Source organism: Gadus macrocephalus, chromosome 6 (assembly GCF_031168955.1).
Source record: "Gadus macrocephalus chromosome 6, ASM3116895v1".
Classification (NCBI taxonomy): domain Eukaryota; kingdom Metazoa; phylum Chordata; class Actinopteri; order Gadiformes; family Gadidae; genus Gadus; species Gadus macrocephalus.
Window position 1 is genome coordinate 12,694,476 of NC_082387.1, and position 16,588 is coordinate 12,711,063.

At 41.4% G+C, this 16,588-nt stretch overlaps 1 protein-coding gene across 1 annotated transcript; it reads left to right on the forward strand.

The window, feature by feature from the left end:
- The first annotated feature begins 3,467 nt into the window (after positions 1-3,467).
- npffr1l2 (neuropeptide FF receptor 1 like 2) lies at positions 3,468-14,300 on the forward strand. The gene is made up of 4 exons (XM_060054189.1): positions 3,468-3,579; positions 10,412-10,812; positions 12,703-12,802; positions 13,240-14,300. Exons 2-4 carry the CDS (start codon positions 10,461-10,463, stop codon positions 14,267-14,269), a joined length of 1,482 nt encoding a protein of 493 aa, XP_059910172.1. The 5' UTR covers positions 3,468-3,579; positions 10,412-10,460; the 3' UTR covers positions 14,270-14,300.
- The last annotated feature ends 2,288 nt before the right edge of the window (positions 14,301-16,588 follow it).

A 16,588-nucleotide genomic window follows, 5' to 3' on the forward strand; every position in this document is an offset into this window, starting at 1 on the left:
AAATGTATATTTATAAAGAGGATATTCCTTTTGTAAAAAAAAGTAGGGAGGGAAAAATCGAAAGAATATTTTTTGGGGGAAACGGCAGTATAGAAAAATGATGGAGAGAATGTATTTTTTTTTTTCCCAAAATATATTCTCTCCATATTTATTCTGAACCTAATTTTCGCCGAAACAAATATTCTCTCCATCATTGAGCAAGTAGGGTCACATCTACTGAAGTGGAACAGCCTTCAAAGAACAATGGAGCTGTAAGTATGGAATGAACAAGCCAGTACATGAATTGTTCCTGGAAGTTGGGAGTCCTCATGCGCCGTATTGAAACACACACAATACACACAAAGCTCTTCTCAGGAAGAACTTTTGAGAATTGTTTAAGCACACTGAGGTCATGATCCTCCCATCTGGTTAGGAATATACTGAAGGATAATATATGTATGAGGGGAGACTCGAGGGGAAAATAATAGAACATTTCAGAGTTTCTCGTAGTTTTTGTGTTATTCGCAGGCCAAATGGTGTTCTTCGTTTTAGAGGTAAAAAAAAGGGCTGTCATATAGACACAGCTGTTGTGCTGTGTGTTCTCCCCCTGTGTCTGCCACACCCCCTGTCTCTGTGCTGTCCCTGTCACACTAAACTGTTCACACCTGGCCTGCATCAGCTTATCAACTCCCCTTCAGATGCACCCAGTTTCCCAGTCTTCGCCAGATCATCGTCAGATTCTATCTTCAGTGGTAGATATTTGTACATGGCTTGAGTATTATCTAAATATTACTTGCCGTTCTTCTCCTGTTGAGATCTCATATGAAACCTTTCTTTCCGTTTGCCTACAGTTTTGTGGATCAACACCTCCAGCCTGAGGCTCCCCACTCTCCTACCTGCCCCATGACTCACCCCTGGTATGCTCCAAATAAACCTTGCTAAAAATAAATTACTCCAACTCCAGTCCTGTCTTTATGTTCTACTCTTGGGTCCAGCAGCCGCCGAACCCTATCAAGGGCTTGTTGATTAGCCGTCATGTGAGGCTTGTGTCTATAAGAATCTGGTGTCTAGACAAGGATGGCATCCCGAACTTATCTCCAATGCTTTGTCATGTGAGCGCAACAGCGCGTGGTCATTATTAGACTATTCAGCCATTATTGCATAAGAGGCCAGGGGCATTGCTGTAAGCATGTTGCAAAGGTAGCTAAAGATAGTAAAATAAACTAACACAGGAAATGTTTCTCTTTTTTAAACATTTTGCTAATGAGCTTAACAAGCAAAAAAGAGGGAACATTGTCTGGAATACATGTTGAATCTGTATTGGTGTTTGTATCTGTGTTTGTATTCATTTGGATTTAACTAGAGCTGGGAAGTAATGAACAACAAAAACTGTTTTTCGGCTATACTTAACTTAACTATTTTACTTTTACTCTCCAAATTCCAACACAAATATCTGTACTTTCTACTCTTTAAGTTAAAAAAGACTTGTTACTTTAATTTTAATGCATCGGAGGAGAATTATCAATGATTATTTTATGCCCAACATCAGGACTGATTTGAACCTAACTGGATGGGACAATAACACGTGGAAAAGACGATCCATTGGTTCATCCATCAGTGCAAAGACGGAGAAGAGAGGGAGTGAGGATGGATGAAAGTGAATCCGTCATCATTTCGCATTGCAGAAGATTGGCAGCAATGTCAAGACATTGCCCATCGTTGGCCATATTTAAGAGAAATGTTGGAAGTTGGCGGCTTTAAGAAAGATTCTTGGCGAATGCGTTGTGTTCTCCAACCTAAGTACATTTTGGTAGTCCTGTAGTGATGAGGGGATTTCTAAAAAGAGTTTAAGGCTTGATCAGACCACCATAATGTTTAGAGTACCGTTGCTTACATTGAAAACTGATTTGCGATTAGAGCGAAGTAAATTTTCGTTATTTTCGGTATATTGTTTGTTTAATTTGAAGGTAGAATGGTTTAACATTAATAGTCTTTGAACTATATTAATATGACGTGAGGGTCAATTAGCTTTGCACAGAAACAGCCGGTATATCAGAGGGCTACTTTTTACTTTTAAACTTTCTTATTTGAAAGTAGAGCCTGTACTGTACTATTCATTTTTTTATTATCTGAACTGAAACTGACCAAAGGTTGATCATGCTTTAGTTGCGCTTCATCAAAAACATTGTCCTGAAATAGCGTGGTCAGAAGGAAAATTTGGATGCTATACAAAAAAAAAGTATGCTTCGGGGAAAAGGGTTGCAAGGTCAAGTTAAATAAATTCTTATCCCATTCATCACCAGAATGTAGAAAGGACAGCCAGGTAACCAAATAAAATCACAGAGACCCTGGCCTCTGAACCTCAGCTGAAAAACAAACTGGACGCCTGCTTGTCTCCAGGCAACATGACCTTAACGCAAAAGTGCAGAAATTGTTACCAAGAACAGAAGGTGGAAGAATTCCGTCCCTGTATGTAACTGTCTGGCTAATCATTAATATTACAGGGACAAGAGAAGTCAGATCGTGGGTCAAGGTGTTGAAGAAGATGGCCCCTGTTTTTTGTTTCTTTTACATAACCATGTTGTGTAATGAAGATTACTAATCATCATCATGTGATCCCATTAACATCTCAGTTACTGCTATCCATTAATCAACTTTGTAAAATGAATTACTCTCAATTGAATTACTACTCATGATCAATCAGTGATAATACGTGTTTGAGTAAAACCTTGTTCTGCCAAATAGTAAATTCTACTGCAGTCTTTCTTTTCTCCAAACCCTTCAAATCAAAAGCCTTCCATAACTCAAAGATGAACAGAATCCGAAGTTGAGAAATGTTATGTTGCTTACTGTGGAATTTGTCATTGTCAAGAGTTGAGGGTCGTAAAGTTTGAGTACAGACACAATACTGCAGGTGTAGTGTATCCCTAGTGTGGTGTAGGGATTCTAACACTGCCCACCATTGACAATGTGCAGGTGATAATGTGACAGAAATGTGTTGAAACTGGATTGCAGCAAATTCCTTGCTTTGTCTTGTGAGAAAGGAACCACCTATTTGCATTATCTGCAACAAGCAGTGCATTTTGGCAACAACAAACCACAATTAAGTGTAACAATGGCTCAGTTAATTGACTGGTTGCTTCATTATTACACCATTATTATTTATATAATGGTGAATAAGGATTCACCATTATAGTCAATTATACAGTATATTCAGATTATGTAAATACATGTACATCCAGCAAAATAAATAATTGAAAAAACATGTGTTAAGAAGTGATAGGCCAAGGAAGATACATTTTGGTTAAGTAGGCCTACAGTTTATTTCTGTAAGTCTCTAAAAGTATGCTCATTTTTTAATAAAAAAAAACAAACACATTTTGATGAATCAACATCAATATACATATTTAGCCTATAATCTTGAGCCCATAGAAATCAAAGCCAATGGGAAAAGGTGCGCGACCGGTGGGAGGGGGGGGGGGGGGGGGGGGGGGTGGACGCAACACTGTGCCGACAGAGGAGCCACACTGGTCGGGATAAGACTAGATGAGGGGCATACGACTTCTTGTTTGTTGGAAGGAAACATCTGAATTGGTAAAGGTAGGTTATATTTTCATTTGTTATTACTTCACCCTGGTTATTCCTACAGTGGTTGACTGTAGGAACTTTCCGCAGTATAATGAAGGATTTCGCCTTCTTTCTAAATGATTCGCGGATGTGATTACTCTGCTTGTTTGGTTAGACGGTCCCTTAAGATGATCCATCTTATAAATGTAAACCCTGGCATAAACAAAGCACGTTATAAACCTTTGTAGAATGTACTGGCTGTACATTTATCGGTCAGGTCCGGGCTTTATTCAGAGAAAGCTTGCAGGGCTATGAATTAAATAGACTTTTTCAACAGTTATTAATAATGCAGTCGGACAACAGACCTTGCTGAATTTAGTTGGATTTTTTGATTTGCCTTTTTTCTCCCTTCGCAAAAGCTGAGCTCCTTGCAAAGAGGACCGATTTCTTCAAGATAAGTTATCTAGCAAAGAATGGACATTGGGCGATACGTCACACTCTTAGTTCGCTGTGCATCACAAACTATTCAAATAATATTACAAATACACGGTTTTGTACACGAAGCTCTGATGCGCTTTTCCTGTGGATGTTTAGGGATCCTCTAAAAAGTTCATGTAGCATAATGTATACAACATATTATATAATATAATATATATTTTTCAATATAGTAAATGATGAAAAACATTTCACATTTTTTTATTTTCATCAGAAGCCCTCCCTATAATCATCTTCACTTGAAAATATGATATATATGAACCCCATTGTCAGTATGACAGCATGGCCTATCTTGCCGAATAATAAGTCTGTTTCTGTAATCATAGCCTACTGCCTTTGTGTAATTTGTAAAGGGCTCATATTTTACATACGCGAGTGGGATTAGCCAAAATCAGCTGTGCCCTGTGAAATAATGACATCACATGTGGGAGTGTTTAGCCCGATGTATGCTGGATAGATCAGTTTATTTATCCATCATACATCTATGTGGACCCACCCACTTGTGACCTCACTATTTCACAGGTAAGGTACGATTCTGAAATGGCTAATCACTCACACCTGGTGCTAAAATAGGGATCCTTCAAGATGTTTTTTGAAATGGTTGTAGTTTTGATTTGTATTAAACAAGCTATCGCAGATTTAAATCTTAAAATGTGTATCCCATGGTTTTCAAAGCTAATCAGTTGCTTAATACGAACTGAATTTAAAATGTTTACAAGGTGGTGACGTGAATGAGTAATACTACAGGGACAAGTGACATGTGATTGTTGGTCAAGGAGTTGAAGAAGACATTTGACCTTTGATTAATTAATCTGTAGTCTCAGCCATAGCAACCACAGGTACTGTTCTTATTCAACAGAAATGGCCTGCTATGATTACATCAACAGTGTGTCAAACCCACGCGGGCATTTCTGCAACCTACGTACATTTTAATCTCAACAGAAAATAACATTCATTAGTAATTTCATCAATATTGCAGATCGAAAGACATTTGACCTTTGATCATTGAACCTGTATAAATATGCAACAAGTATTCTCAGCCATAGCAACCGCATGTATTGTTATTCAATAGAAGTGACCTTCTATGATTAAATCATAGAAGTCAAAGCCACTAGGGCTTTGCCTCGCTGAAACTTGTCAGACACAGTATTGACATCAAGGTATTAAAAGTCCCATGACATGCTACTTTACGGATGCTTATAAATAGTTGTTAGTGGGCCCCTAATACATTACTTGAAGACGTTCAAGAAATTCAGCCTTGTTGCAGAATTACAGCCAATACGAGCCAGTCGCAAAATGAGCTTCCCACAAACGCGTCGGTTTTTAGAGGCGGAGGGTGGGGTGTGGCCCTGAGCAGATTGCGGCCACGGTACCGTGCGCCCGTGTTTACAGCGGATGGATCGCAATGGTGAGGCGCACACAGCTTTTCGCCGTGTTCTGCAAATATTCTAGAACACTCGCTCCGGCGGGAGTCCTTGAGCTCTATATCTAAATAATATCATATTATACATAGATATCTATATCATATATATAATATATATTATCACGGCCAAAAGCTTTGTGCGCTTCCAGATGACATTATGAATCTCAAACGACTGCGTCGGGTTCTACGACGTCTCTGGTTCTTCCACGTCCACATCAATCTGAAGTAGACTGAACCGCGACATGGAGGAGAAAGGGATTGTTGCCCGCGACTGTCTCCTGCTGGAGCCCCGCTGCCCGCTGCCGAGGCACCACTGCCTTGGCAGCGGGCCACAGGCCGCGGGCAGCGGGGCTCCGGCGTTTGGGGTCAGAACAGTCTCATTAATAATGAATGCACAGAGAAGGATGCACAAATGTATTTTGTGATTTATATTTAAATTACTCTCTGTCTCTTCTCACAAATACATTTCAATGCACACACAAATGGATATCAGTATGTATAAATGTAAAATAAATCCATAAACAAAAATAAGTTTCACAAACACATTTCTGATCCACACACAAATTTGTCTTGTTTTAAATAAATGTAATATAAACCCATAAATATATTAATTAAAAAAATATTTGCAATTCTCATCAAAAATGTATTTGGATGTTGTTACATTTATATACAAACTGTTAAACTTGAATTAACAAGACACTTTTCATTTGTGAACTTGTTTGCATTTGTGTAAGAACTGGACTGTATTTATATGTGGATTTTTGAGATTCTCCTGACGTGGCTGGATTCACAAATGCATTTCAACAAGGAACTCTCTGTAGCCAATCAGATGCCTCCCTCGTTTTCAGCCAATCACATGACTGCAGTTATGACCTCTGAGTCCAGCCTCCGAGCCTCCCGGTTCCCTCGATCATATGTCTATGGGAAATAACATGGGTCCTACATTTTTCAGTACCACAGAGAGCAGCTTTCATTTCTCTGGGGGCCTCGATGTCAACTAGTTCACTTTGAATCACTTCTTTGTCCATCAGCATCACCTTCTTCACATTAGGTGATTGGGAACACCCAAATTCAATGACATGTAAATGACAAAGTCGTTAAATCTGGCACAGAATCAAGCTTTAAGTATATCCACCACAGTAAATTTATATAAACACATTCAACTAATGCAGAAATCTAAATCCAAAAAATAATAACAGTCATTAAAGTCAAATTATTGATTAAATGACAAACAGGGAAGAGAAAAACAGCATAGCTATTTGGGTGGCATGGTCGTGGTGTGGATTTTTTCATTGACATTTAGATCCAGCCCATGGGAGTGCTGTAAATAAAGTGTCTCCTGCCACATGCCTCAGGTGTAGACATCACCTGCAATCAGCCTCAGAAATTATCATATTGTCCTTTTCAAATCGTACCGTCAGGCACATATTCAGTTTTACCTCTCTATTGCTTGTATCGCTTATGAAACAGCCCATGTCCCATATGGTCTGATTGGTTAACGTTGAGAGTTTGTGAGTTTGATTGTAATTAATAATTTTAGCACTTATATCTAGCTGTCCGTTCAGCTTGTAATCGTGGATGTCTATAAAACAGACTGTTATTGAAAGAGGAAAGGCAAAACTTATTTTAAACCCTATTTTAATGATCTCATGCTTAATGTGTTTCCATTCGTACTAGTACTTTGATATTATGTTTTTAATTTTATGATTAAAAAATGTAGCACTAAATAGCGCTTGCCACCGCTTGAGAACCCCATAGAGGATGGGGTGATATAGAGGCTGTTGTGATACACAACTGGGTTGATAGAGGGTTGGTTGATATAGGGCTGGTGTGATACAGAACTGGGATGATAGAGGATGGGGTCATATAGGGGCTGGTGTGATACAGAACTGGGATGATATAGACTAGAGGATGGGGTGATATAGAGGCTGGTGTGATACAGAACTGGGATGATATAGAGGCTGGTGTGATACAGAACTGGGATGATATAGGGGATAGGGTGATATAGAGGGTGGTGTGATACAGAGCCGGGATGATATAGAGGCTGGTGTGATACAGAACTGGGATGATATAGTTGATGGGGTGATATAGAGGCTGGTGTGATACAGAGCTGGATTGATAGAGGGTTGGAGTGATACAGAGCTGGATTGATAGAGGGTTGGAGTGATACAGAGCTGGATTGATAGAGGGTTGGAGTGATACAGAGCTGGATTGATAGAGGGTTGGAGTGATACAGAGCTGGATTGATAAAGGGTTGGGGTGATACAGAGCTGGATTGATAAAGGGTTGGGGTGATAGAGGGTTGGGTTGATAGAGGGCTGGGTGATCTAGAGGCTGGGATGATAGAGGTTTTGGTGATATACATCCTATCCTATTACAAGTAGCCTACATGAAGACCTGGTAACAAGATATAATTAAATTTGTCGAAGCCTGTAATGTCACAACACTTATTAAGTGCGAATTAATTCAACACTTATTATTTTGTCTGTCAAGATACAAACTGAATTGGAACAGAAGTGAGGCAATACTACTCAAACATTATTAATTTAAAAACGACTCATGACAGCCCCTTAAGTCTGGAAAAACAAGTGGTATGAAATAGCTGTAAATAAATATCTATCTCAATACAAATATTTTCACTCTGAATGGGCCTGGTATCCTTCAATCCATCAAAGAGGACGTTGCAGATGGAAGGCCTTGCTTTTATCTTTATGTTTTACAAGGCTAACCTATAGCCACCATCCCATTGAAATTCCCACAGAGTTGGTTTAAAGACATTAAATCCCTTTTTATTTGCTATCTTTGAAATAAAAAACCCAGAATTGCCTACAAGAAATTAATCATACCTATCCTAGGAGTACCAGACATTTTCAGTATTACCACTCGTATAATGCAAAAGTACTAGTGGGCCTATAAACCCTAATATTTAGTAGGTAGCTGGGAATGGCTAGAGAAGACCATCATATCTCGGGTTAAGAACATTTCTTTAGCTTCACTGTGGTACTATCCTAAACTCCCATCTTTAGTTGACAATACCATCATTGCTTTTCATGCCCCACTGTAGGTTAATACGTAGGAGGCTAGCCTAGGCCTCAATGGTCTAATCCAGGGGTCAAGTAGCCAACCTCCCGAGATCTACCAGTATAGGGGCAACATTGCCCCCCCAATTAACTAGTGTTATTTGGGGGGGGGGGGGGGGGGGAACCTAAGTCCGTGAACCTACGGACTTCAGTGGGGGTTTCATTCCGTCTGCGCACGGCACCTTCTCAACAATTATTATTATTTATTTTTCTTCTGGCGCGTTTCCACTGCAGGGTGCGGAACGGATCGGATCGCAAAGGTGCGGGTCGGGTCGCGTTTCCACCGCCAAAAGTGGGCGTGACCCGGACTTTGCCGTACCCGTTCCGGCCCCATTCTCGGGACTCCTCCGTTGCGGTACCCAAAACGAGACCAGACGCCTGAAAGGGTCCCGTGAAATTCTAGCTACACCCCCCCTCCGTTGATTGGTCGACAGAATCGTCACTTCCGGGTGACGCAGGGATAAAAACAAACAAACAGTAGCCTCGAGGTATTATTCTTTACAATTAACATGTCGCGTAAAAAGCTTGCTTGGGCGAACAAGGAGGTGGAGACGTTCGTCTGCATTCTTGGGGAGGAAGACGTTGTTTACGATGTTTACGTAGCTGCCGCGGCGATCGACATCCGGCCTACCACCAAGGGTAGGCCTACTGTCGGCAGTGGAAACGCGACCTCGGTTCCGCCCCCTCCCTACCGCACCTTTGCGATCCGATCCGTTCCGCACCCTGCAATGGAAACGCGGCATTCTTCACCCCTCGCGGTCGACTTGGGATCTGTCGGCGGTCTACTGGTAGACCGCGATCGACTGGTTGGGCACCCCTGGTCTAATCCTTCCATCCTGTCCCATCTGATGTAACCCTCTTTTATCTGCCGGAGGACGTGCGTTAAATAATGCAACCTGGAAGAGGCAGGGCATTAGAACAAGTGGACCGTTTTTTAAGGACAAATTATTGCCATTCCAACAGCTTAAAATACAATATGGCCTGCCAAATTCCTATTTTTTGATACATGCACAAGTATCGTCAATTATTAATAAGTAATGTGAAGAGGGAACTATCCCGGCCTCGTGTACAGACTGGGATCGGCTTCTCGAGAGGGCTACCTTGTCAAGAGGTATGGTTTCAAACGTTTAATCTCAATCCATTTCTAGAGCGGCCCCTAATGCGTACTCCAATACCCAGGTGGCATGGGAACATCCTTATCCATCGCTCAGTAGGACGCAGTCTGGAGATCAGCTATGAGTACATCTAAGTTTGTAAGATGTAGGATCATACAGTATAAAATATTGAACCAAGCATACTTTTCCCCAGTCAGTTAATCCAAAATGGATGATAAATACAATATCTCATGCTGGCATCACTGTGGCAAAAGTGGGTCATTACGTCGCCTGCTTTGGGACTGCCCAGCTTTAAAAGCACTATAGGTAGAAGCAATATCATATCAACAATGTCAGAAATGTTCATTGTTAACTTCCCTGTATGTCCCATAACATGCTTAAAACAACATGCTCTAAAACCAGACAATATTGGAGCTATTGCTAATAGGGTATGGAATCTGGGTTGCTTATCAATTAAGAGACTTAAGCCCAATCGCAATACATAATTCATAATAATTGGGGAAAAAACAGTTGAATGTATGAGACGTCATTGTTTTTGTAATGTATCGAAATTAGACATCTCAATATTGAAGATATTATAGCAGGGTAGTAGAGGGTAGAGGGTTCCAGGTGAGCTTAGTTCTATTCTCCTTGTGTGTGTCAGTTATTAATTCGATTCACTTTATACTTCTGATTCGATTGTATTTTAGACATTAGAGAACACACGTTTTTAAAATTATGAATCCTCATCCTTAAGTGTGATGTTTCTGCAGCTCGGTCTCTAGGTCCCTGACCCTTTGCCAGTGACCCCAGGACGGAAGCATGGATGCACCGACCAGCCTGGAGGACGAGGTGCTGGAGGTGGTGGAAGGATCAGCCACCATGGCAACCCTTTACAACATCAGTCGTCACGTGTACGGGGACGTCAACATCACCAACGCCACCTACTTCTCGTACTACCCGCACTCTCTGCACATCGCCGTGGGCTACATCCTGGCCTACCTCTTCATCTTCCTGCTGTGCATGGTGGGAAATATCCTGGTGTGCCTCATCGTGCTGGGGAACCGTCGCATGCGCACCATCACCAACCTCTTCATCCTCAACCTGGCCGTCAGCGACCTGCTGGTGGGAATCTTCTGCATTCCCACCACGCTGGTGGACAACCTCATCACAGGTAAGAGTAACCTCAGTACCGTTCATAACAACCATCTCATCACAGGTAAGAACAACCTCATCACAGGTAAGAGTAACCTGAGTACCGTTCATAACAACCATCTCATCACAGGTAAGAACAACCTCATCACAGGTAAGAGTAACCTCAGTACTGTTAGATTTCAGCTTTTTTCTAAACTGTTCGGACAGACTCTGCGTTGTGTATTTTCAGTCGTAGTAGTAATTCTTGAAGTCGAAATCAAAGCAGCTTGACAGGTTGGATTAGAGGGTTGAATAGATGGTTTATTTTCCAGGATGTAATACAGCGAGATACACTTAGGTTGAATAATCTATAGTGGACCCGGTGGTGGAGCAGTTTGATAACTTGTTCCTTGGCTGTCGAACCCTCTTCTCATCGAACCAAAGGGTTGGGGCGAGTATTATACAATATATATATGAATAACACGAAAACAGACGCACTCTCAGCATTGATACGGTATCTGGCCCTGGCTATGTCCCGGAGGACCAGGTCGGTTCAACCTTGTTGAGACATAACAATGGCAGAATGTTGGGGAACACCTTGTATCAGTATGAGAGGCCCTGGCCTGTCCCTAGACTAGAAATGTGAACAACAGAGAGACACTAAAATACACCAACATTCTACAGTACCGTTCATAATAGGGCCCGACCGATATTGATTTTTGAGTGCCGATGCCGATTATTTTCAGAGAAAAATTACGATTACGATTTAATCGGCCGATTAAAAAAAAAGAAAAACATATAAAACGTAGTTTTTGATACCTTAAATATACTTTAAACACTTTTGACGAATATGTGAATTGAATGCAGAACCTTTGAGTGTTTTAGAATACATTTACAGTCAAAAATGAGTGTAATGTAAAATGTAAAATAAATAACTAACTCCCAATGTGCTGCGCTCGTGAGCAGTGACTAACACGTGCGTGCTGAGCAGTATGGTCTCACCGTACAGTATAACAAATTAACATGGCCTGGGACCTAAAGAAAAACAGGCACAACATGCTCAAACAACGCGTCTTGTGTACATTGGTGAGGTGAGCGCGCAGCTGCCTGAGCGAGCGTGCTTTCATGTTGTACGGTAAAATTCAATCTCCTCTTTTTTACTCCAGCTAAAGTTGTTAGTTAGCAAGGCGAGTAGGAGCGCGATCTGCAGGATACTAATCGCAATAACATTTATAAAAAAATAAAAAATAAAATAAATAAATAAATAAAATCGGTTGTAATCGGCGTCTTTTTGGCCGATGCCGATTATTTTCAAAAAGGCTATAATCGGCCGATTAAATCGGCAGGCCGATAAATCGGTCGGGCCCTAGTTCATAACAACCATCTCATCACAGGCAATAACCATCTCATCCCAGGTAATGACAACCTCTTAACAGGTACATAAACCTCATCAGAGTAACAAACTCATCGCAGGTACCAACCACACAACAGTAACCCTGTAAAAATGAAATCTTGTGATGGCGACGTTTATTTCTAAACTGTACAAAGGTTAGGGTTAGGGTTAGCGATGACTGACTAAACTAAGCTAAACTGGTCCTCACAATTGTTTAAAGGCCAATGATATAAATTGTCACTTTATCAAGTAAAATTGCGAATTTGGAACATCCACTTAGGTTATTATCTTAGCAACATTGTTTACATTTGTTTGAATGAAGAAATCGGCTCATCTACAGCAAAATGTATTCAAGACACGTATGTCCATAGCATATATAATCCTGTATGTGTACCAAATGACCCCATCACCCTTGACCTTAGACAATTTTGATGCTCTGTGTCTTTTTATCTATCCATCTATAAGGGAGCATAAAATATGTGCGGTCAGGTAGAACTGACTTGCTTCCAAATGATCAATATCGACCTCCTTTGACAGGTTGGCCCTTCACCAACATCGTGTGCAAGTTGAGTGGTTTCGTACAGGGCGTGTCTGTCTCAGCCTCCGTCTTCACACTGGTGGCCATTGCCGTTGAGAGGTTTGTACCGTATGCACTCCACTGCCATTTCACTGGAATTATTCTTTCAGCTTTTTTCCCCTGACAAGCTCACAAAACATGAAATATAGTATAGTAAAAGGTTTTAATGCCGTGATTCTACTCATGTCTATTCATCTACAAATTTAAGGGACCACTGGGGCAGATTTTCGAAAACGGCTTTTAAGGCTAATCACACTCACACCTGGTGGTATAATATGTCTCTTTTACAGTGCTTTCTAACCTGCAACCAGGCATATGTTTTACTGCCTGTGACCCACCCTCTTGTTTATCTGCTCGTCTCCTTGTGTTGTGCTGTCCACATTGCAATGCGTCCTTGAGTTGGAAAGGCACTACATAAATCGAATTTATTATTATTTTTATTATTATCATCATGTACCTTAAAGTGAAGGACTTTCTCTTATATTTTCTAACACTAGGTTTCGCTGCATAGTCTACCCCCTGCAGCCAAAGTTGACACTATTCATCGCTAAGGCGACCATATGGTTGATCTGGGTGCTGGCGGTGGCTATCACGTGCCCCGCGGTGCTCGCTCTGACCGTCGATAAGGTGGGCTACTATTTCCTGGTGTACAACGACAACCTCAACCTCACCTACCCGCTGTACATGTGCTACGAAAACTTTGCCAACCCGCTGATGAAGAAGGCGTACACCGCCGTGCTGTTCACCCACATCTACATGGTGCCTCTCGCCTTCATCACCGTCATGTACGGATGCATCGGCGTCAAGCTCTACTCCACCGTGGTCTCCGGCCGCGACCAGCAAGAGGCCAGCAACCACACAGCGCCGTGCCTGGCGCGAAGAGCTGGCCGTCCGGTCATATCCCAGAAGAAGATCAAGGTGATCAAGATGCTGATCGTGGTGGCCCTGCTCTTCATGCTCTCCTGGCTGCCCCTGTGGACCCTGATGATGATGACCGACTACGCGGGCCTGGACAGCGAGCAGCTCGACATGCTGTCCAGCTACTTCTTCCCGTTCGCACACTGGCTGGCCTTCTCCAACTCCAGCGTCAACCCCATCATCTACGGCTACTACAACGAGAACTTCAAGAGGGGGTTCCAGGGAGTGTGCAAGACCCGACCGTTCTGCTGCCTGTTCCGCTGCTGGCGTTGGGACAAGAGGACCGGCCGAAACAGGAGGGGGAAGCCCGCCCACGGAGGCGGCGGCAACACAACGCGCCTCAAGGATCCCAGCCCCATCCCCAACCACATGGTCTTTGGAGTGACGAACCGCGTTCACAACGATCAGAACAGCGACCCCGTCTCGCTGGCATTGGCGCCGAAGAGGCCGTCCCGGATGGCGTGCGGCGTGGTGGTCCACTCGGAGCCGAGCAGCGCCAAGCCGCCCTCAGAGACGTCCACTGTGGTTAAGACGGGGCTGACGGGGAAGGAGCAAGACAAGGTCAGATCCCTGGGGAATGCGGTGGTCCAGGCGTGGGATAATAAGTAGTTTAGCTGAGTTTCCTCAATGGTTAAGATGAGGAGATACAGGGTAATAAGACTATCTTATCTTATCTTATCTTATCTTAGGGTAGTAACGGTTAAGGTTAGGGTATTAGTGGTTATGGTTAGGGTAGTAGTGGTTATGGTTAGGGTAGTAGTGGTTAGGGTTAGGTTTAGGGTAGTAGCGGTTAGGGTTAGGGTAGTAGTGGTTAGGGTTAGGGGTAGTAGTGGTTAGGATTAGGGTTAGGTTTACGCATTTATCACTGTTCGCCGTGGAGGGATTACATTGTAATGAGTTGAAAATCCCCTGCCTTGTCCGTCTTCGAATGAAGACGTCCTTGTGTGTCTCGACTGAAGACGCACAAGGACACCATTTGCATCAGCACTTAATGCCAAAAGCCCAACTCGGAGTGAGGCTACGTTGGTATTGATCGATAGTGATTTCAATAATGGTAACAATAAATTCACATCCTTTAACTGATGAATTCTACAAATAAAAAAAGTATAATGGTTTGAGAGAACCTTACCATCGACTTTCGATAACCCCTCCTACTCACGCCAGCTAGCCAACCAAGCTACACTAGTTTGTGTCATACAGTTGAACAGCCATTTAGTGGACAGAACAGTTTTTTTTACTCTGAAAGTTTCCCCCCCAACAACTGAAAGGGGCTCAATCTTACAAATTGAAACTTGAATAGGCTTTGGTGAAAAGCAACCAATTGATCAAAATATATTGAATATAAAAAATATATATTTGATAGTTGAAATGCTTTTTAAAATATATGTAATGTTTTATTGTTTCTATTTCTTTACGTTTTATTTATGATATTTACCTGACCTTATTCCTATCATTTTAATGGAAAATCTTGTTGGGTCTGGCAGAATTGATTGTTCGGTTGATTGGCAAGATCAATAATTAATAATCTAAATCTTCATTTGCATGTTGCCTACAGTATGGTTTTCTTGTGTTTCGCTATGATGCTCTGCAGCTACGATAAAGCCCAGCAAAGGTCTTTACCGCTTTCATGCACTTGAGAAGCCTACATGTGGTTTGATCAGTAGATTTATATGGAGCTCAATACAATAGTGTAAATTGCATTGTGGGCACTATTCATATGTATTTTGAATTGAATTCTAACTATGTACAACTAAAGGGTGTTTCCCGTTGAATGAAATTACTTTTTCATCTCTCATGTTTAAGAAAAGTATGCCACTTTGCCTAAAAATGCTTGTAACATGTACAAAAGAGAAAATGGTATATGCGTTAACGCTTGATTAATTGAGATCTGATTATGGGTTAGCCACAGAGGTGGAAACTAGATAGTAGCACAAAGAAGATAGTAGCACAAAGATTATTCGTTTTTTACCTAAATGTTTGCAATTGTAGCTGGTAGGTCTTCCTGCTTTATGTGTGAACTACTATGTGTAACTACTAAAGATTCTTCAACGGCAAGCCTATTTACTAACATAAATAGGCTTGCCGTTGAAGGATGTTTAAATATTTATTTTAACTGCAATTACCAGCAAAGATTTTGAATGCAAGCCTCAATACTAAAGTTGGAGAACTTGCATGCATTTGCAACAATTTGAGATTGCCTTTATTTGTTATAAGTATGTTATAAAATGATTACAAGAACCGTGTCCTCAAGCTTTGTGTTTCAATCTATGGGTCTAATATGAATTATTAAAAAAAAGCATGTGTGTTAAAATGAACCATATTTGTTCATAGTCAAACACGGTTACCACGGGTGACCGTGTTTGTTAACAGCTTGGCATTGTGTTCTGTGGGATTTGTTGCAGAGACTGTGTTGCTATCCAATCTGTACCACATTCACAGGAATACTCAGCGAGAAAAAGCTGGCGTTCTTTCCTCTGCTGCTGGTGTTGCTTAATTTTTAGTCCTAGTGCCTATGTCAGGTGCTGAAGAGGAACAAATACGGCTTCTTATGAATGTATTGATGTGTGAATGTTTTAAGGCCTTTGTTATCCTTTGTGCAACCAAGTTAGTACATGGAATATATTCTAAATAATTGAATAAAATCGATTTGATTTGTCTCTCCTACAGCAACTGGAGACCATGAAAATTCATTGGCATGGTGCAGCTTTCTTGGGCATTGTGTGATCTTGTATTTATTGGTCAATAATATCTTTTCATCCTAACAGAAGAAGGCTTAAACCATAAAAAAACGAATAATAAAATGATATTTGCAGACAAGCCTATCAATGGAAAAAAATATTGAATTTAACTGACCTTTCTCCCCTTGCCAGCTCCAGAGGCTCAGTATAATGCAGATATCTATCGCATTTATATATTGGTCAATAATAT